We start from the raw sequence: 20,989 nt of genomic DNA on the forward strand, positions 1-20,989 counted from the left end.
ATTTAAATATTTTTTTAAAAAATTCATAACTTTTGAACCCATATCTTAATTCCTATGAATCTACTTTAAGTGCTAGGAACTCATACAAAACTTAATCTAACTTTTATTTACCAAAGTTATACTTATAAAAAATTATGAACAACATATATGTCTGATATATGAAGAATGGTTGTTAAATAAGAATGTGACAAATAAAACTTACATATGATGACATAATAATGTGTTCATAATATAATGTTAAGAAAATAGACATGACATAAAACAGTGTATGCATAAAAATCCCTATTTTGTTATATGTGCACACATACATACACTCAGGAATAGAGGAACATACTTACAAAAGTATGAAATTGAAAAAGGTGTGTAAAAATATCAGCGGTGGGAATCTAGGTGATTTGAGGTTACTTTTATTTTTTTCTTTTTATCTTCCTATGTTCTCTAAGTTCATTGTAATAACCTTGATTACTTCTATGAGCAGGAGGGTGGGTGGGAGTAGAGAAGGATGTGCCTTTAAAAAAGAATATATAAAGTTAAAACAAAAAAGGCAAAAACTAAATAATATAGATTTCGTTTGTTTAAACTAATTTATGTTTGTATTGTTTTTATCTGTAATTATGATTAATAATTACTTGAATGCAGTTTTGTTTAAAATTGAACAAATAAGGACAGTTTAGCTCAGACTTTTGCCATATGATTTGGCTAACATCTCCGGTTTTGGTAACCTTGTCCCCTATATCCTCACTTGATTCCATCCTATTCAAGGCATGTGAATGTATCAGCACAGCGTGTGGCCATTAACTTGCTCTCCCACCATAGCAGAAGCATACTTTGGAGAACAACTGCCACGTGGAGGAAATTCACTCTGAAAGCCCTATTACTGGTAATAGGAATCATAAGACAACACTATTATGCGAAAACATTCTTTTCACTGACTGATAAAATGCTAAAATGACAGGAACTACAGTTGTTTTTCTTGTTCCTAACACACGGAACTGCCCTCTAGTTACTAATAAGATACTAATGTACAGCCTAGCAGGAAAAAATTGAATACACACTAGAGGCCGCTAGTGATAAATAAGTGAGTTTTGCACGCAGTAGAAAACATGAGAGCTGTACAGAGAAAACTGCATGTAAGCTTCCAAGCTTCGGTTGCCTTTTTAAGTACTATGCTTCAAAGTCAGAAAACAATTTTTTTCTGTCTATAAACTTGTCAATTTTTTTTAATAAAGGAACTAAATCTGGGAAAATTTCATCTTAAAAAGACAAATCAAGGAGATTTGGTAAAAATTTTTATTACTGAATTCTTAAAGCAAAGCCGTGCCTTTAAGTAATGAAACTTTTTTACATACTACAAATTAGAAAACATTTTCATTCTTTTACTCAATTACCACAGAGACCCAGATCAATTAAACCAAGCCCTATGCTGTGTAATATAAAATTGTCTTGGTAATAGAATTACCAAAATTGTCACTGAGGAACATTTCTAAAACAAATTACAAACCCCACAGAAAAATTATGAATCATAAGAGTGAGATTTAAAGGAGCTTACTTAGAAAAAAACTGATAGTACAAAAATGTCAGCAAAAATGTACAGGATCTGATTAACAACAAGCTTTTATAAAACTAAGGAAGTGTTTATACTTTTTTAAAAATTTGGGAGGAATATTATTAAATTTCTCAGAATGCATGAGGTATTGTTATCATTTATATGCATGACAGGTAACCACTTAATTCCCTTTCACTGTCATTAAGAGATTGAGGAATAAAAAAGTTTCATTCCTAGGGGCATTTTATATCACAATAAGTATTACGTGGGGGAGGGACTCATGGAGGGGGAAGTATGAAGGAGATTAATAAAGACCATTAGACCATCCTAGGACATGCTGATAGCAGTGGTAGCCAGAGAGAAAATGTTGTGGAGGGGTATTTGTGGGGATTTTTTGGTTTTGTTTGCATTAGTATTTCCATTTGGCTGCCCCCCTCCCCCTGCCATGTTTACAGAAACTAGCATGGTGAGTCTTGATGCTGGGCGCAGCCCACTCTAGAAACAAACAGGAGTCAGATATTTACTCATGCCACCCCTAGAAACAACGGCACGGGCACATATTCTCACTCAAACACTTCAGCTCGGTCAGTCGATCATATGCTCTCACACAAGAAAGAAGAGGCCCTTGGGAATCCATCGGCAGCACCCAGTACCAGGCTCACAGAGGGCTGAGTACAAGCCCCACCTTGTTCTTAGAACATAAACACAGCTGTGGATCTGGTTTCCAGCTTCCTCCATATTTCCCAAGCCCAACTTTTCAGGCTTTCAACTTATTCTGTTAATTGGAATATTTTTAACAGATTTTTTTGTTGTTTAAGTTGGTCAGGGTTTTTTCTGCTCTTTACAACCAAGAACCTCCACTGATACAAAAAAAATTAAATAAGAAGTTCCTAACAATGTTAACATTAGAGTTTTCAGTATGACTCTCTCATTCTCCTCTTGAACAGAACTAATTTAAAAATTTACTGGGTCAGAACCATGTTTTCATACTTAATCTATGACAGAATACATTACGTTTTTATGGCAGAGCATGTCTAATCGTTGTTAAATAACTAGTTAACATATAGTGAACTAGTTACTGGGGATGAGACAGTGAAAAAGCCAGAGACAGGACCTGCCTTCATGAGGTGACAGGCTGAGGGGACAAGCAAACAGGTGATTCCAATGTGTTGTGATAAACGCTGACAGGGAAGCACTGGATAAGAGAACGTTCAGGAAGGGCACTCAAGTTGGACAGATGGAGTAAAAGAGACTCAGAGTAACAGAGGATAACCTGGTAATGGAAGAAATCTAGCCACCAAATACCCTTAGTTCATTTAGGATTTGTCATCTGCTGGTTTATCTCTGGGGAAATTATTATTATTTTCAGGGAGAGCTACCTAAAAGGAGTAATACTGCTCAGTTAAAAATATTTATCATCTACTATTCATCAAACCTCGTCCTGGGTGCTAGGGTTATTCCCACAGATAGATAAAACAAGAACAAAGAATTATGTCCAATTAAGTAGAAACACTATAGATAATTTCAACCTAATGTGGAGTGACAGTAAAGTGTTGCTTAGAGAATTTCTGCCTGACTGAGATCTATAGACATGGGTAGTTCTCAGGAGACTGCTGGGGAAACAGAACACATGAGCTGAGTTTTGTTTTCTGTTTTTTTTAAGATTGGTACCTGAGCTAACAACTGTTACCAATCTTGTTTTTTTTCTTTTTCCTGCTTTTTCTCCCCGAATCCCCCCAGTGCATAGTTGTATATTCTAGCCGGGGGGGTCCCTTTAGTTGTGGCATGTCGGTCGCCACCTCAACGCGGCCTGACGAGCGGTGCCATGTCCGCACTCAGGATCCGAACCAGTGAAACCCTGAGCCACCACAGCGGAGTGCACAAACTTAATCACTGGGCCTCGGGGCCGGCCCCTGAGTTTTTAAATATAAGGATTATAACACTTGGAAGAAAACAGAAGAGGGTTTTTAAAAGTGAATTTTATAAAAGAGGGTTTTTTTAATCAAATAGGATTTTTATAAATGAATCAGATATAATGTTCTGTAAAAAAGTATCTCCATTTGATACTAAAATTAATTCCTTGACATTTCAATGGACACTCCAATGGTTTTTTTAAACAACGAGCTGAGTAGGAGACCAGTGTTTAGACGGCACAAATATTTTAAATACTCATTGTTAAGGAGTCCTAGTGTTTAAACAACCTCCCCATCCACGGTGCCTCCAGCCCTGAGTAGCACAACCCAGTTGTAAAGCACCCTTACAAGGCATTCAGCAGAAACGATGGAACCTGAGAGCCAAGGTCAAAAATAGAGCTCCTGGGCCTAAATCCTGTGGGAGTATGACAACCCTGTCTTCGTCTTCCCTACATTCCAAGCAGAAGCACTGCCAATCTCATGCAACAACAGTGCTAACCGCAATTCTAAATCATGTAGTTTAGAGAGCAAGTCAACATTTTTAATACTTAGGACTTTTTATTCTAAGTTCCTTTCAGCCTGGGCACTTACGAATTACTGTCCTCTTGCTCATCAAGTACCCTTCTCCTGACTTTTCTCCAGCTCTCTTCCTACTTCCTAAGGCATATAATATCCAGAGTTAAGCATTTAAGATATAATATATACAAAGACATACACACCAAGATTTTTTTCTTAGGGTGGAAAAATGTTTTCTGTCGTCTTTTAAATATTCTGAGATTCTTAGCGTATTCTTGCATTTTGTGCCTACAGAAGTCTTCGAAGAATACAGTCTCAAACAATTCTCAGATCTCTAACCCAGGATTACAGGTGATAGTTCAGGGTTCATCTTCATATAACTGCCACTTGGATATTTTCCCACAAAATTTATTACCTAGCCCTCGCTAGTTGAATCTCAGCTGTCACTGTTCTGTCCCCTAACAACAAGAAGGCCGTAGCTGTCTCAGGTGCAATCCCGTCATCAACTCAAATTTCATGTCCCATAATGATGTGTCAACAAATAATATATGCCATCTTGTTGCTGGAGTTATTCTGCTTACTCTTGGTCTAATAACACAAAACTGAAATTTTAAATAACAAGACAACCATGCAGGAAGTACCTAAGTGTGTCTGTGCAAGTGTGCATGCATGCACACTCACTCAAATATGTATGAAAAATCAGACAGTTAAGGACCACTCCACAGCTTTTTAAAAAACAATTTTTTATATATATATCAAATATATATATAATGTGATTACTCAATTTTTACTTCTTAACTCAGCAATCTAACAATATATTTAAAATAAGCAAAAAAAATGTGATTAAAAAAGAGCTCAAACTGTATTAACAAGTGCAAAAATAACTCAACTTTATTTGTTTTAAATAAGTAAAATTAAAAGAGACGTGTTACTCAGAACTTTTGACAGATGATCCAGGGTCCTCTAAAAAAACCACCTGAAGGTAATTTATTTCTGAAGACTCCATCCACAGTGCAGGAAAGGAAAAGAGTTTTGTCAGGAACGTACTTTATGAAATAGAATCGCCATAAAGAACAATGCCTCTGATTAAATTTAGTTGTAAGCTGACTTCCTGCAGCTGCTTAAAATGATCTTGCTCTGAAAATTTATTTTGACTTCATGCATGATCTGACAAACATAGCATCTTTGCATACACTTTTCCCGCTCCTCCAATACCCTGAAATGATTCAGAGCTATGCATGGATAACTTTGAGATCTCTGATTTACAGCATTTGATAATCAACAGACTAAAATATATTACTAAACCAATCCAATCAATAATTCAAGATAAATTTGCCCTCAAAGTTTGTTGTGCAGGGTTCTTTAATATCAAGACTCCTATTATAAATTTTCTTTTACATGTGCTAATCATTTTTATCTTCCATCATTTTGATTGAAAGACCCAATAACATTGACATGATTACAGAGCTTTGTAATTTGATTGCATAAGTACTTTTTAATAGAAACTTGCCGAAGTAAATGACTAAATATTGCTTAAGGCTAGGCTTACAAGAATCAAGCTAAACCAAAGATCTTTGGTTTTCCTTAAGCAAAGTAGACACATTTACTTTCTATACATGTTAAAGCATACTTAAAGTTCATTTTTCAACTATGCCATGAAATGCTTGAACATTAGTTAAAATAAATCCCAATCACTGAGAAAATTACAGTCACAGGTAGACTGAAATCAACTGCCTCATATATTGGAGGTTATCAAGATCACAATGTATGCTCAGATACTTGACACCAACTTCCTCCATCGCAATTTTATATTTATTGCCTTAATCCATAAAAACCTAACAGTATTGAGCAAGCTTTTGCAGAATTTTCACTAAGACACAGAAAATAAAGGCCTTACATCCGACTCTCTACTACTGCTTAAATAACTTCAAGGGCTGAAGTACCAACTTTGAAAATTTAGATTGGTTCTAACTAAAAGAAGTAACATCCCTCCCAAAGAAGCACTTGACAAAATGATGACAGATTCCAGCTAAAAGAGCGAGTCTTAAGAATGAGATCCATCAACTGCACTGAATGAACAAACAAAATTGTAGTGGACCATGTGATGGAACACTGCAACAGTGGAGAGGAACAAACCACTGCCGCACACCATAACATGGATGAATTTCAAAAGCCTTTGATAAGTGAAAAAAGTCAGACACAAAAGACAAGAAACGGCATGATTCCATTTATATGACCTTCTAGAAGGCTGCAGAAGCCAGGGTGTGGGAGTTGGGGACTGACTACAAAGGGACAGGAAGGAACTTTTGGGGATGATGGATGTGTTTTGATCTTGTACTGTGGTGGTGGATATAACTGTAAACCATTTCAAAACTCATTGAACTGTATGCGGAAAACGGATGAATTTTATTGTATGAAATTATATCTGAATAAGCTGATTAAAAACCAAAAAGAATCTGAGAAGCCAGATACTACATTCTTTCATTCCAACCACAACTGGAAAAGTGCTTATGACTTTTCTAAGAAGTTACACTATTACTGCGTGCAGAATATTAACTACGAAAGTGTTTCCAGCTATTGCCTAAAACCGCACCATGTGCATATTCAACTATTCCATAATTCAGCATATGATAGCTTGGAAGGGCCACCCTCCATCCCCTTGGCTTATCCAAGTTTTGTATAACTGGCCCAAGTAATACGTTTCTTCATCAAGATTTCTCTGAATACCCCGGAAGATAGTGATCTCCCTCTGAAACGTCACAGATGAAGAAACTACAACTGAAGACGTGAAATTACCTGCCAAATGTCTCACAGTAATGGAGCTGCAGAATCAGATTTTGAATCCTGACCTAACTAACGAGTCCACACATGCTCTCTCACCACACAAGTCCCAACCTGGAAGCTACTGCTAGCTGCAATGAAATGGGCTGAGAGAACAAAACTGTTAAAAGTTAGTCTTCTGTAAACAGACAGACAGGCCATTGATTCCTTCAAGGGTGTATCAGATACTTGCTGCCAGATGCCTGGTTTAATTTCATTGGTAAAGGCTTTAGAATCTAATTTTTAACAGCTAGCCTCCCACATTATTCAGTTATTTAAACTATATTTTGAAATTGGTTTAGCTGGGGCACTGTTAGTTTGAGAGTTATAAAACAGGCATCCTCTATTCCCACTTGATCACTCTGAAAAGTGGTATTGATCTGTTGATGGGAAAGTTGCAAGAATACATAAAGCTAGAAAGTCTGAAATCTTAACTGCGAAGAAAATTAATGGGGTGAGAGGAGTAAGAGATCGAATCTTGCCTTTCTATTTCAGCACCACAAGAGCTCCTCATCCCACCATTGTTAATTCAAGTTTAATTGAATGGCTATTTGAATGAATTCATGGAAGTTTTGCTGGGTGCTCATCTTTTAAATTAAACAAAAAAGCAACTCCTAAACATCTGAGCTAAACTAGAAAAATGTTTATATAAAAATAATCTTGTGTAGGACTTCCCACTAAGAATGCTATAGTCATCACTCACTCTGAGAAAACTAACATAAAAATAACAGCCCCCCATTTCAAATGCCTACACACTAATGACACCAAAATTCATACCTATTTCTCAGACTGTTATGCTGATGAATTTGAGAGTCTCTAAGTCTCACAAAACCACAATTAAAAAAAAAACTCTCATGTTTAGCACCGATATTCACCTTGCTCTCAAAATACCAATGAATTCAAAGACAAAGATCTTAGTTTCATGATAAAACAATCATTTAGATAGAAATTAGAATGCAATGTAATATAAAACATTCTGGAAATAAGTGGGACATATACTATATGTGATTTCAGACAAAATATGCATAATATTTTTAGATATAAGACACTTCTGGTTTATACAAACTAATACAATACATAATTATCCAAAGTTTCTTCTCTAGCATCAAGATATTTCCAATGCTGATACTATATCTTAGAGATCCCTGGCTGAAAAAAAGGTTAGTCTTTGTGACATTCTGCTAAGATATCAATGAAAAATCATTAATTCAATAAATTTTCAGACGCTCATTAGTGTACTAGATACTACAAGGCATATAAAGAAGATTAATTATGATCGCCGCCTTCAAGGAGTTTACCACCTAGTGAGGGAGGTAACATACATCTACACATAGCTAAATCACAATTTAAAATGAGAAAGTAAATAATTACAAAGTATTATGCATAGTTAAATGACAATAGATCACTAGAAATTTACAACCTAGTAGAGGAGATAAGTCTTTAAGGCTCTAAATCAAGGTAAAATGTGAACATAACATTGTAATTTAAAAGTAGTATTACAGTGTAAGAGATGTCAGGTCACACCGGGCTGGAAAGAGAGGGGAGCCCTCATAGGACAGACGGCATTTTAGCTGAGCACTGCTGCATGGATAGGATTGCTACAAGAAATGCCGCCATAGGCAGTTGAAGCCATCTGAGGATCAGTACAATAAGTACCGACTAATCAGAACGGATGGCCAGACAATCAGAATGGATTGTGGGCAGTACCAATGTGTACAAGCTGAAGATCAGCCTGAGAAAGGTTCTGAGCACAGGCAGTGAATGGAAAGGGCCTGGGAGAAGACAAGGGGGGAAACTGGGCATGGCTGACATGGTACGGAAAGGTCCAACCCTGATTCTCAAGGTAATGAGTTTAGATTTTACCCAGGAGACAAAGGAAAACCTCCTCTCCTCCCCCTGGTCACCACACACACACATACACACACAGACACACACCACACACTCTGTGGCCTTGATCTTTTACACCCCATTAGGATCCTCAGAATATTTTCTAATACTCTCACATTCTGGATTAATTGTCCATCCACCATGTCTTCCTTTGTCACGGAACCTATCATGCTGAACTAGAATTTTCTCATTATGTGCTTTATAATCTACCATATTGAATACCAATATCCTCTTCACTTTGATTATACTGAAAGTTTCTTGATGGCAAGAACTGTATTTTACTTATTTATATATTCACAGTAACTATCAAAACGTTTAACTATTGAAAGTATCCAATACATGCTTGAATGAAGGAATAAAAGATAAGTTAAATGCTACATTCTTATTTCTGCTACTGAATTATTCTAGAGAGATCCTGTCTCATTGTAAAGTTCTCTCTTTCTCTCTCTCTCTTTTTTTTTTTTGGTCAGTTTATTTTACCTTTCTAACAGAATAGGGTTTACAAATATTTACCCCTCTTTAAAGGTATTATTTTCAAATGATGAATATAAACTATTTCTCCCCATTGTCAGACTACTGTGGTTGTGTCATCGGTCTTAGAATTCTCCTTCCTTTCTATATACCTCTTACTCTCTTCTACCTGATTCCATCCCCACCTCCACCTCATAATTATGGTCACCGTAATTCTCCTGCAGGAACCTGCAGCAATGTTTCTTAATCCTTTTTCAGGTTTAGAGAGCTATGAATTCTACATATAAAAAACAGTCCACACGCTCAAAATTCAATACAGTATGATTCCATTTTATAAAGTTCAAAAATAGGCAAATATAATCTAAGATTAATTAAGTCAGATAGTGGTTACATCTGAGGTTCCCTTTTAGGGGAGACGGCGAAGGCAGGGAGCATGAGGAAGGCTTCTGTGACACTGGTAATATTCAATTTACTGATCTCAGTGCTGTTGACATGAGTGTGCTCCCCATATGAAAAGTCAATGGACTATATCATTTTAATTTGTGCACTTCTCTATATGTTTGTTTGTTTTTAATATTCCCCATGGTGAGAAAGGTTAGTAACTACTGCCACAGTTGACTACTTTTCAGACTCTGGTCAGAAACTGACTAGAGCAGAAATTGCTCTTAGAGTATCTGCTAAACATGCAGAAATAGGAATAATTGAGAAATGGAAGGAGACAATGGTGGCTGGGGGTAGGGCGTGGCCTTAACCCTCCCATAATCATTATTATGTACCCGGTACATACAAACAACCATCTTTCATTTTTCTGTGACGTGGACAATTTACACTTTCCTGACCTAACATAGTGTCAATAAAATCATCACTCTAAAACAAACCTCCAAGGCCTATCGATGATGGGCAAGAAAAAAGTCTGCTCCATAAAATCCTCCTAGAAAATCTTACTCTGCTTCTCTTGTATTTTTTTTCTTTATCTCTGTAGCCTGTGATTATTGTGACAAGTGGGGCTGTGCTTTACCATCCTGGTTCTGACCAATAATGGGTTTTACCTACTGGAGAGAGGGCAGGAGGATGTTATGAAGCCACCATAGGAGTTCTTAATTGCAGACTACTATCAGAATATAAACATGAGAGTTCAGTCAGTATCAGGTTGGAGCTGTAGAATTGCGGGTATTGGTGCATATATCTGATACCCAAACTTATTACCCCACATTTCCAAAAACAGGCATCTGGTGTTAGGAAAACAGTCAATCAAGAGTACAGGAGTGCAGTACAGAGACTGAGTCTTTCTAAAATTTCTTCCTCTTTAATCTCACTGCCCCGGCCAAAGGTAGGATCCACTGGTCATTGGTGGAGCCCATTCTATTTGTTCCTGACTGGGACTTCAACCTGCCTCAGTTTGATGTACAGACTGAACACACATCCAAATCAGAACCTCTCAGCTCTCAGAGCAGAGGTAATCTATTTACCCAAAACATGAGAGTCATTAATCAAAGTCAATCAAAACCTATGGGAGAGAGAACAAAACAATCCTATTCAAATGTTCAATTACTAACAGACATTTGTTGAGTGTCTCATATTCCCAGACAATTTTCTAGGCACAAGGGAGCTTACAGTCATCAAGCTTACTTTCACTTGAGCAAGTGGCTACAGAAAAATAAGTCATATTTTCTGCTGTTCCAAAGGGCAGAACCAATAGGTAGACCCAATCCAACTCTTTGCTACTTAGGAAGAAATAACAGATAATTTTTATTTTCAACTTTCTGTTTCTTCCAGCTCACTAACATGTATTCAATGACCATGTATTGTTTTCACAAATAAGAAAAAACATTTAGAACTTCTAAACCTGATAAGTAGAGAGAGGCCGATTCCAGAGTTGAAGCAGACAGACAAACAAACAAAGATGGTGACGGATAAAAATTAGACTACCGGGGGTGAGCATGATGAAGTGTGTTCAGGAACTGATAAACAATAATGCACACCTGAAATTACACAACGTTATAAACCATTATAATCCCAATAAAATGACTTGAAAAAAAAATAATGAAAGACGGTGTGGAGAGTTGAATGCATTGGGTAGAGTATTGGACCTAAGGTCACCACTGATTTTTGCCCCAATTCTATCCCACTATAAACCTTGCTCCTCTGTTACTGTCTACATCAGTCTTCCTTCCTTCCATTCTAAACATCTAAATATCTCATTTTGCCCTCAATTGAAGATGAATCTCTACACATTCAGTTGTAATTGCATAATTATAAGGTATTATGTTGTAGATATGGACATTAAATAAACGAACAAATAAGAGCAAGGCAAGCAGAGGTCCATAAACCATACTTGCCTTTTTAAAACTCATAAATATTTTTTCCTTTTTCATTGTGAAGCCATTCTGTTAAAAATAAAATTAACAGGAATCATGTTTAATCACCTGTATCCAATTAGTTCAACTGGTTAGGATTTGGATTTAATGAGATTTATTCCAAGAATTTAACTCCCACATGAGGCAATTAGCTTCACTCATCTCCCTGTTCGGGACTCCACCCTTACCCAGGCCAGCCACGTCCCTAAGCATCAGAGTAGGAATCATTGCAAATATATTATTATACCTAGAAACTCAATGGAAAGCACATTTTCTTATTGAACATCTTCACATATGGACAGACAGTTGTTAGATAAATCATAAATCTTCTTGGAAGACTTCCAAGGGTCACTTATAAGTGTGTTAAGAAATATCAGAAATGATTATTTTGAAATTTGGGCAAAAATAATAGTACTCACTTCTCAAACATGGTCATCTGTTTTGATTTCAAATGTGAATAAAAGTGTTGTGTATCATCTTTCTTATTAGTGTCCAGCCCAATCCAATAAAAATAATTAATATAATTGTATAGAAATCTGTATTTTTTCACAAGTCTTCTAGATGGTTCTTACAATCAAGGAAGAGTTGGGAAGCACTGTGTTAATAGCATTGCACAGCTCTGGTTCATATAATTATGTTCATGGACTACACGTACCATTAGAGAAACAGCACCCAGGACCAGATCTCTTGCCAGCAAGCAGGCTACAGGCATGAAACAAACAGTACCCAATTCATAATCTTGGCCTCATGGGTATTATGCTCTTTCCTGAACTAACTGGCACTTTTTGTAACACATACTTGAGGATTTTTTCACATACTGTCCACGTCAGGTCTTAGACAACATAGTCAGAGGAATCCGTACAGTTAAAAAATAAAGCAGCACAAAATGTTAATAATTTAAATTGTGTCCTAGGCTCCCACTTTTGCTGTATTCTATGATAACACATCCAGTCCCTAGACATCAGCATGCCCAATCTCAAAAGAAACATGCCTTCGTCTTATAAGCTCCCAGCTGCTTTCCAAAAGCAGCTCCAACATTAGAAAGCTGAAGTTAAAAATTCTGATGCCATGAAGATGTATTTTACAATATTTCAAAATACATATATGTAATTCACACCTATGGTATGTTGCATCATAATATTTTTACTTTATTTTTTGCAGCAAGGAGTTGATTTCTCAAACTATAAACATTTCAGTACATTCAATAACATACGTGATGGAAGTGGAACTAAATTTCATAGCCGGTCTATGTATATCTAAACTATAAATTCTTGTATTTGCCAAGAGGTTGAACTATGAACATGCTGGCAATGAGCTAGATTTAAATCTTGCTCTCCTCAAACATATTCTCTCATCCAAAAATAGCTCACCATGCAAAGATCAGGAAAACGAGACAGCACAGACAACAAATCATTAAGAAATAAATTACTTGTCTCCTAAAATATATCTATGTGCCTAACTCAGAAGTAACTGAGTTAGAGTAAATTATACTGAGCTTTACTCAACACTAATATAAAAATCTTGCATCTTCTACAAGAGAATATACATTTCACTTATATGAGATAGTTTTATGCATTTAAACTGAATAACAACTCAAATTACCATTAGAAATTTTATTTTAATCAATATTCAAAGTCCTCACAAATATTGATATTTGATATGCTACTTAATGAGACTTTTGAAGTAGTAGAATGGGTTTTTCTTTTAAATTAAGAATATGATTAGCCTAGTTCTACTAAGGGATTCTATTCAAAGCAACGAAATAATACAACATTAAGCAGGTTTCTCACTGCGGGGGTTTTTTGTTAAGTTTGAAGGAAAATTAACAGTCACCATTTACTAAGAAGAGAATAGAACAAACGGAAGAGCAGAATTAGTGGTGTTGCGGACGCTGGCTCAAGGAAAGCATACCTTTCCCTCTTTCCTTCGGTGATGTCATACAAGCGGTTGGCACCTCCGTCAGCACAGGCTCTTAAAAGAGCTTCAAAGAGAAAAAAAACAAAGACTGTTTCAACACAGTGACAAATAAAAATGGCAAGCAATAGGATATACTGGAGAATATGAGGAAGCCATTTTGTGTAAACCTAATTCGGCCTGACCTTGTCTTTCCAAAAGGGCCTGACAGAGGCTGTTGAGCATGCATTGTATATCTGCTTTAGATATTCCCTATGGCAAGAACAAAGGCCCTTGAGATAAAGGTGCAACTTCCCTCCCCCTCCCAACATTGGCATTCCCTTAAGGATTAAGCATCTTTCCTTAGGCTAGAAACTGATTGCTGAGCTCACCTCTGACAACCCAGCTCTAGACAATAGACTTGCCTCCTGCTCCGCCCACCGAGATAGCAGACCCGCTACCTGCTGTGTCCATCAAGCGCTGTGCTGACAGGGCAATCTTGTGACTATTGTGGGAGAGACATTTCAATCATATGTGAAACATTCTCTTTGGGGGTATACAACCACTCTGTATACTTCACCTCTTTGGTGCTCTTTCTTCCTTCGGGAAGAAAGGCCCCAGGCCATGGTGCTCAGATTTCAGCTCAGAATAAACTCTCCCAAATTTTCATTTATAGATTGGTTATGGATTATTTTCGTCAACAACAGGGATTGGTTATGGATTATTTTCGTCAACAACAGGAAGTTTAGAGCAGTATCTTTCAAATGATAAACATCAAAAAGCAGGCACTCAGGCATGCACATGATCACACTTCCCTCCTCGGATCATTTCACATTCAGCCAGTGACACTGCTGGTGCTAAAAACAAGCCTACATGGCACACACACAAGGAAGACAGAATCACCTAAGACAAAGCATGTGTCCTTTTAGCATCTTTCTCAATTCCTCTTATTAAATAAAGGAGGAGATTGTATATGGTATCTTCAGTATCTCTTGAAGCTTGTTTTCCCTTCTTTATAACAGAAGATAGGGCTTGCACAGTAACAGGCAACAGGACATGGTTATAACTTTGTTCCCTTATTTTACTCATTTTTACAGATAACTTTCTACTTCTGGCAGATATTATGGGTTTCCATATTTTATTGTGATATAAAAGATTTCTTTCAAAAATAAACCATAAGCATAGCATAACTTCATTTTAAGATATTAAGTAAATAATAATCTAGATAATGTGTGAACATTGTCAAAATTGTGAAGGCGGCACAAAATTGACTGAAACTTGGGGTAAAAGATAATCAAATAAGACCAGCTGTCTCTCTGGCTGGGGCTTATCTACCCCTTTCCTGCACTTTCTCTTTGCTGTCACTCTAGGATTTGATGTTGCAGATCAACTGTTCCTTGAAATTTTCTTAGGCCATGGACTACTATTTTTGTTGTTGTTGTTACTTCTCTAATTTCTAATTTTCCTAGAAATGTTCAGTATCTTAGCATCAATTGCTTTCTTATATTCTGTTTTTTAAAAAAAAATGTCCTTTACCTAATGATCATAGATTAAACTTTTACCCTGGGCAATGAGAGTGAAGGGGAAGATGTCTGAGATTCCAGTTCCTCAGCCCGAACAGAGGAATGTCCTGCTTCCTGTCCCCAAAGCTGGTAACACCAAAGTCATAGGTCACAGAGACCAGCAAAGACCTCGAGGACCAGGAGCTTCAGAAGAAGCGAACCATTCTTTTGAGCTACTTCCTTGTTTTATGGCACTTATGAAATCACCTTACCTTTTGCAAATTAAGCTGCACAATTACAAGAGTGTTTACAATACATCCAGATTTCTAGGTGTTTGATAGCAGGTGGTATATTTCAAGGATATCTAATTGACCATATTGACAGAAATAAAAGTCTCAATGAATTTTCCACTAATCCATAATATGTGAGACTATTTTCTGTGTTCTATGTTATATCAGAAACAAAACAGAGTTTAAATGGCAAAAATGATGTTCCTTTTTTGCTTCAGCTTCCTCATCTATAAATGGAGATAATATCACCTATGGCATAGAGTTATTAAGCAATTAATGTATAATAATCATATATAGGGCTCATCACAATACTGAAACCCAGTAAGCCTTTAGTAAACATTAGTCTTCTTCCTCCATTTTTATTAGAATGAAAATAAAGTCTAAAAACCATTGTGTTCCTGGAAAAGAAAATCCCAAGCTACTTAAAAAGTGCAAAACAAAACTAAGAGTTTTTACAAAGATATCTAAGAGGACGTCTCATTTTACCAATTACCCACAACATACATTTCCTTAAAAAGAATGGCACCTAAATTCGAATCTTACCACAAATATAACCTGCAGAAAATCACAGAATATTCCTCACATTTCCTAAATATCAAAACCTAAAAGTTCAAAATCATCAAAAGTTAAAATAGAGAGATCATCTCACATATAAAATATGCTATAGAATGAATGAATAGGGAGATTGAAAAGATTAATAAACAGAAACAGACGATGAACTGAGTAATTGCCCTCAGAGTATATAAAACAATTCACTGTAAACAAAATTAACAAGTATACGGGATCTTTTTACGTAAAAACAGATTCACTGAAGTAATGTGAAAATCTAAGAAACAGTTTTTAGTGGCTAAGGATTATCAAATAGAATGACATCAATTTTTCACACTATATTATTTTCCAAAGATCAGTTGAGTTCAACATTTATACCTGTTGTGTGCCAGGCCCTAAATAGAATAGAAAGATGACCAACAAAAAGTACTAGCTCTCCAGGCTCAATTATGGCAGAAAAAAGAGAAACAGAAGCAAATATATGCAATGCATGGTAGACTCTGATGAGTGCTATAATAAAAGCAACAAAACGCAAGGGGAGGACAAGGCAAGGAGAGATGAGTTTCAATGCACAAATCTGTAAAACTACTTATTAATCAATCTAGTTCAGCTAAGACCAGAGTTACTTTTACAATCCAAAAACTTCTTGTAATGCCTGTTACTTCTCACACCTAGATTTAAGGTGGTATCTTTAGAGCAGTTTATGAAAAGAGAAATAACTTTTTTATAGGAAGTCAATTTGCCCACATCTATTCCTGTTTTAAATGGCCAATGGAGTTACAATAACCATGATGCAATCTGTGGACTCTTCTCTCCTTACCTGGAAGTTGGGAGCAGGGGACAATCCCTCTGAAAGGACAAACAAGTGCCAGTCTGTCCCTAAAACTATTTTGTTTTGTTGTTAATAAAGCTTGACCAAAAAAGATGTAGTCTACCACTTCTAAATTTTATCAATAAAATATTTTCTATATACATAAATTAAATGGCATTTTAAAAATAAAATATTTCAAGCATAAATTACATAATGTTGGCATGAATTCATTGACAGCAATTTGAAAACCAAATAAATATCACTACTAACAAAAGTGACCAAGTAAAAGAACCAGAAATAGAGGTTACTCTTAACGAATCAGCCTCAAAAATATGTTGACTCTGTCATCAATTTAACTTGTTCCAAGCTTTAATGAATATAAGTTGTTGTATGAGTTATCTTTTAATGTAAAAATTTCATTGGCTTATAGAGGAAAATTTTTGCAGATCTGTCAAATACTACAACTTCAGTGGTTGAACAATTATTTACTACACATCAGGCTGACAAATATCTGAAGAATAAAATACACTAAAATCTCAACATCAACTTTATATATTGGTCCTACCAAGAAGTAAATTAAATATATCTTAAACTTACAATTTTTTAATCTGATATAATGTAAATTAATGATAATAACAAATAATGAAGAGCTCCATTCACAATCAGAGGTTAATTGGCTATTTCAGTAATTTCTGTTAAATAAAGTTGGGCAGAAATAATTTGACTTTGCGAAAAGCAGACTATTAAATTCGTTTCAAGTATTAACATGGAAGAAAAAAGTAAAATCGAATAAACATTTTACAGTATCAGTTAAACGAAAGAATACTAGATATGAAAGATTTCAATTCTAATCTAGATTAGCCATTTATTAGTCCTATGAGCTAATGCCGATGAGTCCATTTTGAGCTAATGCCAAGTGTGCTGATTCTAATGCAAAATAAAGATTATTACATATATTTTGCCAAATTCACAAAATTTTTCAGAGACAACATAAATAAAATTAGAAGGAAGTGGCATGGGGAAACAAATTCTCTCACATGCTGTTGGTGAGATTATGACTTTGAGAGACAGTGTGGCAGATTTATAAAATTTAAATGTGCATGCCCTTTGATTCAGAAATTCCATGTAGCCTTTATAAGCACTTGCCCAAAGATATGTACACATTTCATGATTATGTGTAATCATGGAAAACTAGTAGCAAACTTAAATGGCCACCAGTTGAATATTGGTAAAATATATCATGGCCCTTAGTAAGCAACCATAAAAAAAGTCACTCTTACATCTATTTATATGTTCTCACTCATAAGATATATTGCTATTTAAAACTTTAACTACATAACCCTTGGTCAAATTTTCCTTGCAATAGCAACTCAGAGAATATATAGGAGTATTAAGAATCAGCCAAAGGTTACTATGTTAAGAATGTTTATTAAGCAATCAGTAATCAGCACTGATAAGATGCACCTGCACTGGAGAATGGCTGCTAGACACAGATGCCTAAGGAAACTTGTAACAACTAGCAAAGGATAAAAGCCAGAGAGATCCTGGGGCTGTCTCCAGGGTTGCTCTAGGAAGCGAGCGAGCTCCACTTGAGTTGCCCAGGGTTCGCATGTTCAAATCCTGGGCACAGACCCATACACCGTTCATCAAGCCATGCTGTGGTGGTGTCCCATATACAAAGTAGAGGAAGAGTGGCACAGATGTTAGCTCAGGGACCATCCTCCTCAAGCAAAATGGGAAAGTTGGCAATGGATGTGAGCTCAGGGCTCATCTTCCTCCACCAAAAAAAACAAAACAAAACAAAACAAAAAGCTAGAGAGACCCAAGAATCAATGGCTTCTATGGCCATGTGCGTGCCAAAGAAGAGGTGACTGAAACCTCTGAAAGCCACTCCTGCAAAATGACCAGACCTTCATCTGACTTCATTTCTTTCAGATAAACACCCACAGGTGGGAGTGCTGGATCATATGGTAGTTCTCTTCCAATTTTCTGAGGAATCTCCATACTGTTTTTCACAGTGGCTACACTGGGCATTCCTACCAAGAGTGCACAAGGGTTCTCTTTTCTACTGTCCGGCAACCTGAGAGGCTGGAAGCTTGGATCTACGATCTATCAGAGCCACCCAGAGAACGAAGCCAATATAATAAAGGTAAAGCTAGCAGACGACAGCGTTGTTTGATCCCATAGCCATAGCAACAGCCAGGCACTAGACTTTTCAATTATGTGAGCTATAAATTCCCTTTTGGGGTTCAGGCCAGCATGAGTTAGATTCTCTGTCATTTGAAACAGAAGGAGCCCTAACTAACACACACATTAACTTCTACTTCAAAAACACTGACTCTTCCTCTTTCTTATTTGGAGAATATTATCTTATTATGCCTCATCTCTGTGTTGGATCAAGCCTTTAGGGGAGTTGTGTATTTTCGTAGATGGTTTGGCTATTATTTATATACACTCTCACCAGTGAAGCCTTGATCAGGATCCAAATCAGTTAGTTCAGGGACATGGTTAACAGAGATGGATTAGCATGCTTTCCCTGTCAAGACATTATTTCATGTGGAGAAACTCATCCAAAGCATTTAATGGAAATATATGCCCTCTGAGAGAAATGGCAACAATTTACTTTGCTCATAGGAGTACCAAAACGCATAATTAATTGCTGTTCAGATAACTCTTCTAGGATTTTAGATGAAAGGTTTTATTTGTAGTATATTTATGTGCAATTACTAAGAAAGCTCACATTATTTGTAATATCCCACAAATAGTAAATGGAATATTCTTTAAATTTTAGCCAAGTCAGTAGCACAGAATTATCCTTATTTCAAATAAAAAGCAAGTGGTATTAATATTGAGCATCTACACGCATAGTTCTGCTAGTCCTAATGACCTGTTGCATGCCATGTAATGAAGATTTTTATTACCTTTAGGTAAATGTTGCTGCATAAATTCTATTACCCTTCCCTCTGCCACCTTCTATCTCCTCCTCTCCTAGTTCTGTGCTACGGAGATAAAACGTGACATTTAGTCATTCCTGATGCTATTTATAAAGTCTATAATCAGGTGCCTCTTTAACACTGAGTGACCCCAAATACCTCATTACCAAGAAATCTTAAAAACAGCCAAACATAAAACTGTCTGTTTATCCTAAAGTGGCACAGGGAAATTCTAAAAAATAAGTAAAGCTTACAATGTGTAAAAACTGCAAATAGCTAAGCAGGACGGAAAAACATGTTCTTGTATAGATGAAGCTGGAGTATGCATGCTTGTCCCAATGTGACTTGTTAGGAACGATTAAGGTGAGTGCATTTTCAATCATTAACTTTTTTACTAAATATTGGCCATTCTTTAGGGACAAAGTGGCAAATACGTACACTCAATCTACAGTGAATAAAAAAAGATATAATAGACCTTTGTTGGTGTCGCTATAATACAGTGTTGCTCAACCTTGGCACTATCCACATTTTGGGCCTTTCTTATGAGGGGTTGTCCAGTACATCGCAGAATGTTTAGCACAATCGTTGGCCCCCATGCACTAGATGCCAGTAGCACCCCCAAATTGTGACAACTAAAAACATCCAAAGACAAGCCCAAATGCCCCCTCATGGGCAAAATTACTCCCAGTCTACAACCAATGCTCTAACAAGAGGACCACTTATACCTCAGCAGGCTGCCCAAGGTCCCACAGAATTCAGCTGGATGACAGATCGCTATTCTCTAAACTTCCAATTTAAAAGCTAGACCATCACCCAGAAACTACATTCTACCTAGCCACCAAAGTCAGGTGAATTAACCAAGCAATTTATGTCCTAGCTAAATTGCCTTCATCTCTACCCCAGATGCAAACCTACCATGTTATCTTCTATTTTAGACTTTTGGAATCTTTAGTAAGTCCCATTATACAATCCGTACATGCATCAGATATCTGTGATACTCTGGCTGACCTTCTAGCATGATCCCAAGCCATCTCCATTGTGCCTCCTATTCACCCGAGACCCTATTACGAAATTATTGCGACAAGTCACAACAGTCAAAGGCAGATCCTTCTGACTGTCTTCTGCTGGGTACTTCACATCATCTCCCGAGTCAGACGAGATAAACAACAACTGTATAGATATCACCATAAATGGTGAGCACGAAAAGTGAGAACTTCTATTAGCTCACTTCATAATATACAAACACTGGTAAAGCAGCAGCGACAAAATAATGAGATGTGACAGATCTCTGTGAGTGAGCAAAAATAATAAAATGCCTAGAACTACCAAGAAGAGCTGGAAGAGAAGAAAATAGCAATGATGGTGGCTGGTCCACTTGGCAAAAGTAAAAGCTTTTAAATAAAATTGACTTTATTGATGCAAATACATTACATAATAGAAGAATGCAGAGAGATTTGGAACTCATTTGCCGCCTTGCCTGTTTCTTTGGCACCCAGAATTC

At 36.5% G+C, this 20,989-nt stretch overlaps 1 protein-coding gene across 4 annotated transcripts in view; it reads right to left on the bottom strand.

Moving 5' to 3' along the window:
- TPK1 (thiamin pyrophosphokinase 1) overlaps positions 1 to 20,989 on the bottom strand; it is a 325,030-nt gene that overhangs the window by 190,296 nt on the left and 113,745 nt on the right. For all 4 annotated transcript variants that reach the window (XM_005609478.4, XM_014739331.3, XM_023639892.2 and 1 more), the window contains one exon: positions 13,422 to 13,491. In XM_005609478.4, coding sequence (XP_005609535.1) covers positions 13,422 to 13,491 — 70 coding nt within the window. The remainder of the gene's footprint in view (positions 1 to 13,421; positions 13,492 to 20,989) is intronic.

The sequence above is a fragment of the Equus caballus genome, chromosome 4 (assembly GCF_041296265.1).
Source record: "Equus caballus isolate H_3958 breed thoroughbred chromosome 4, TB-T2T, whole genome shotgun sequence".
NCBI classification, from domain to species: Eukaryota; Metazoa; Chordata; class Mammalia; order Perissodactyla; family Equidae; genus Equus; species Equus caballus.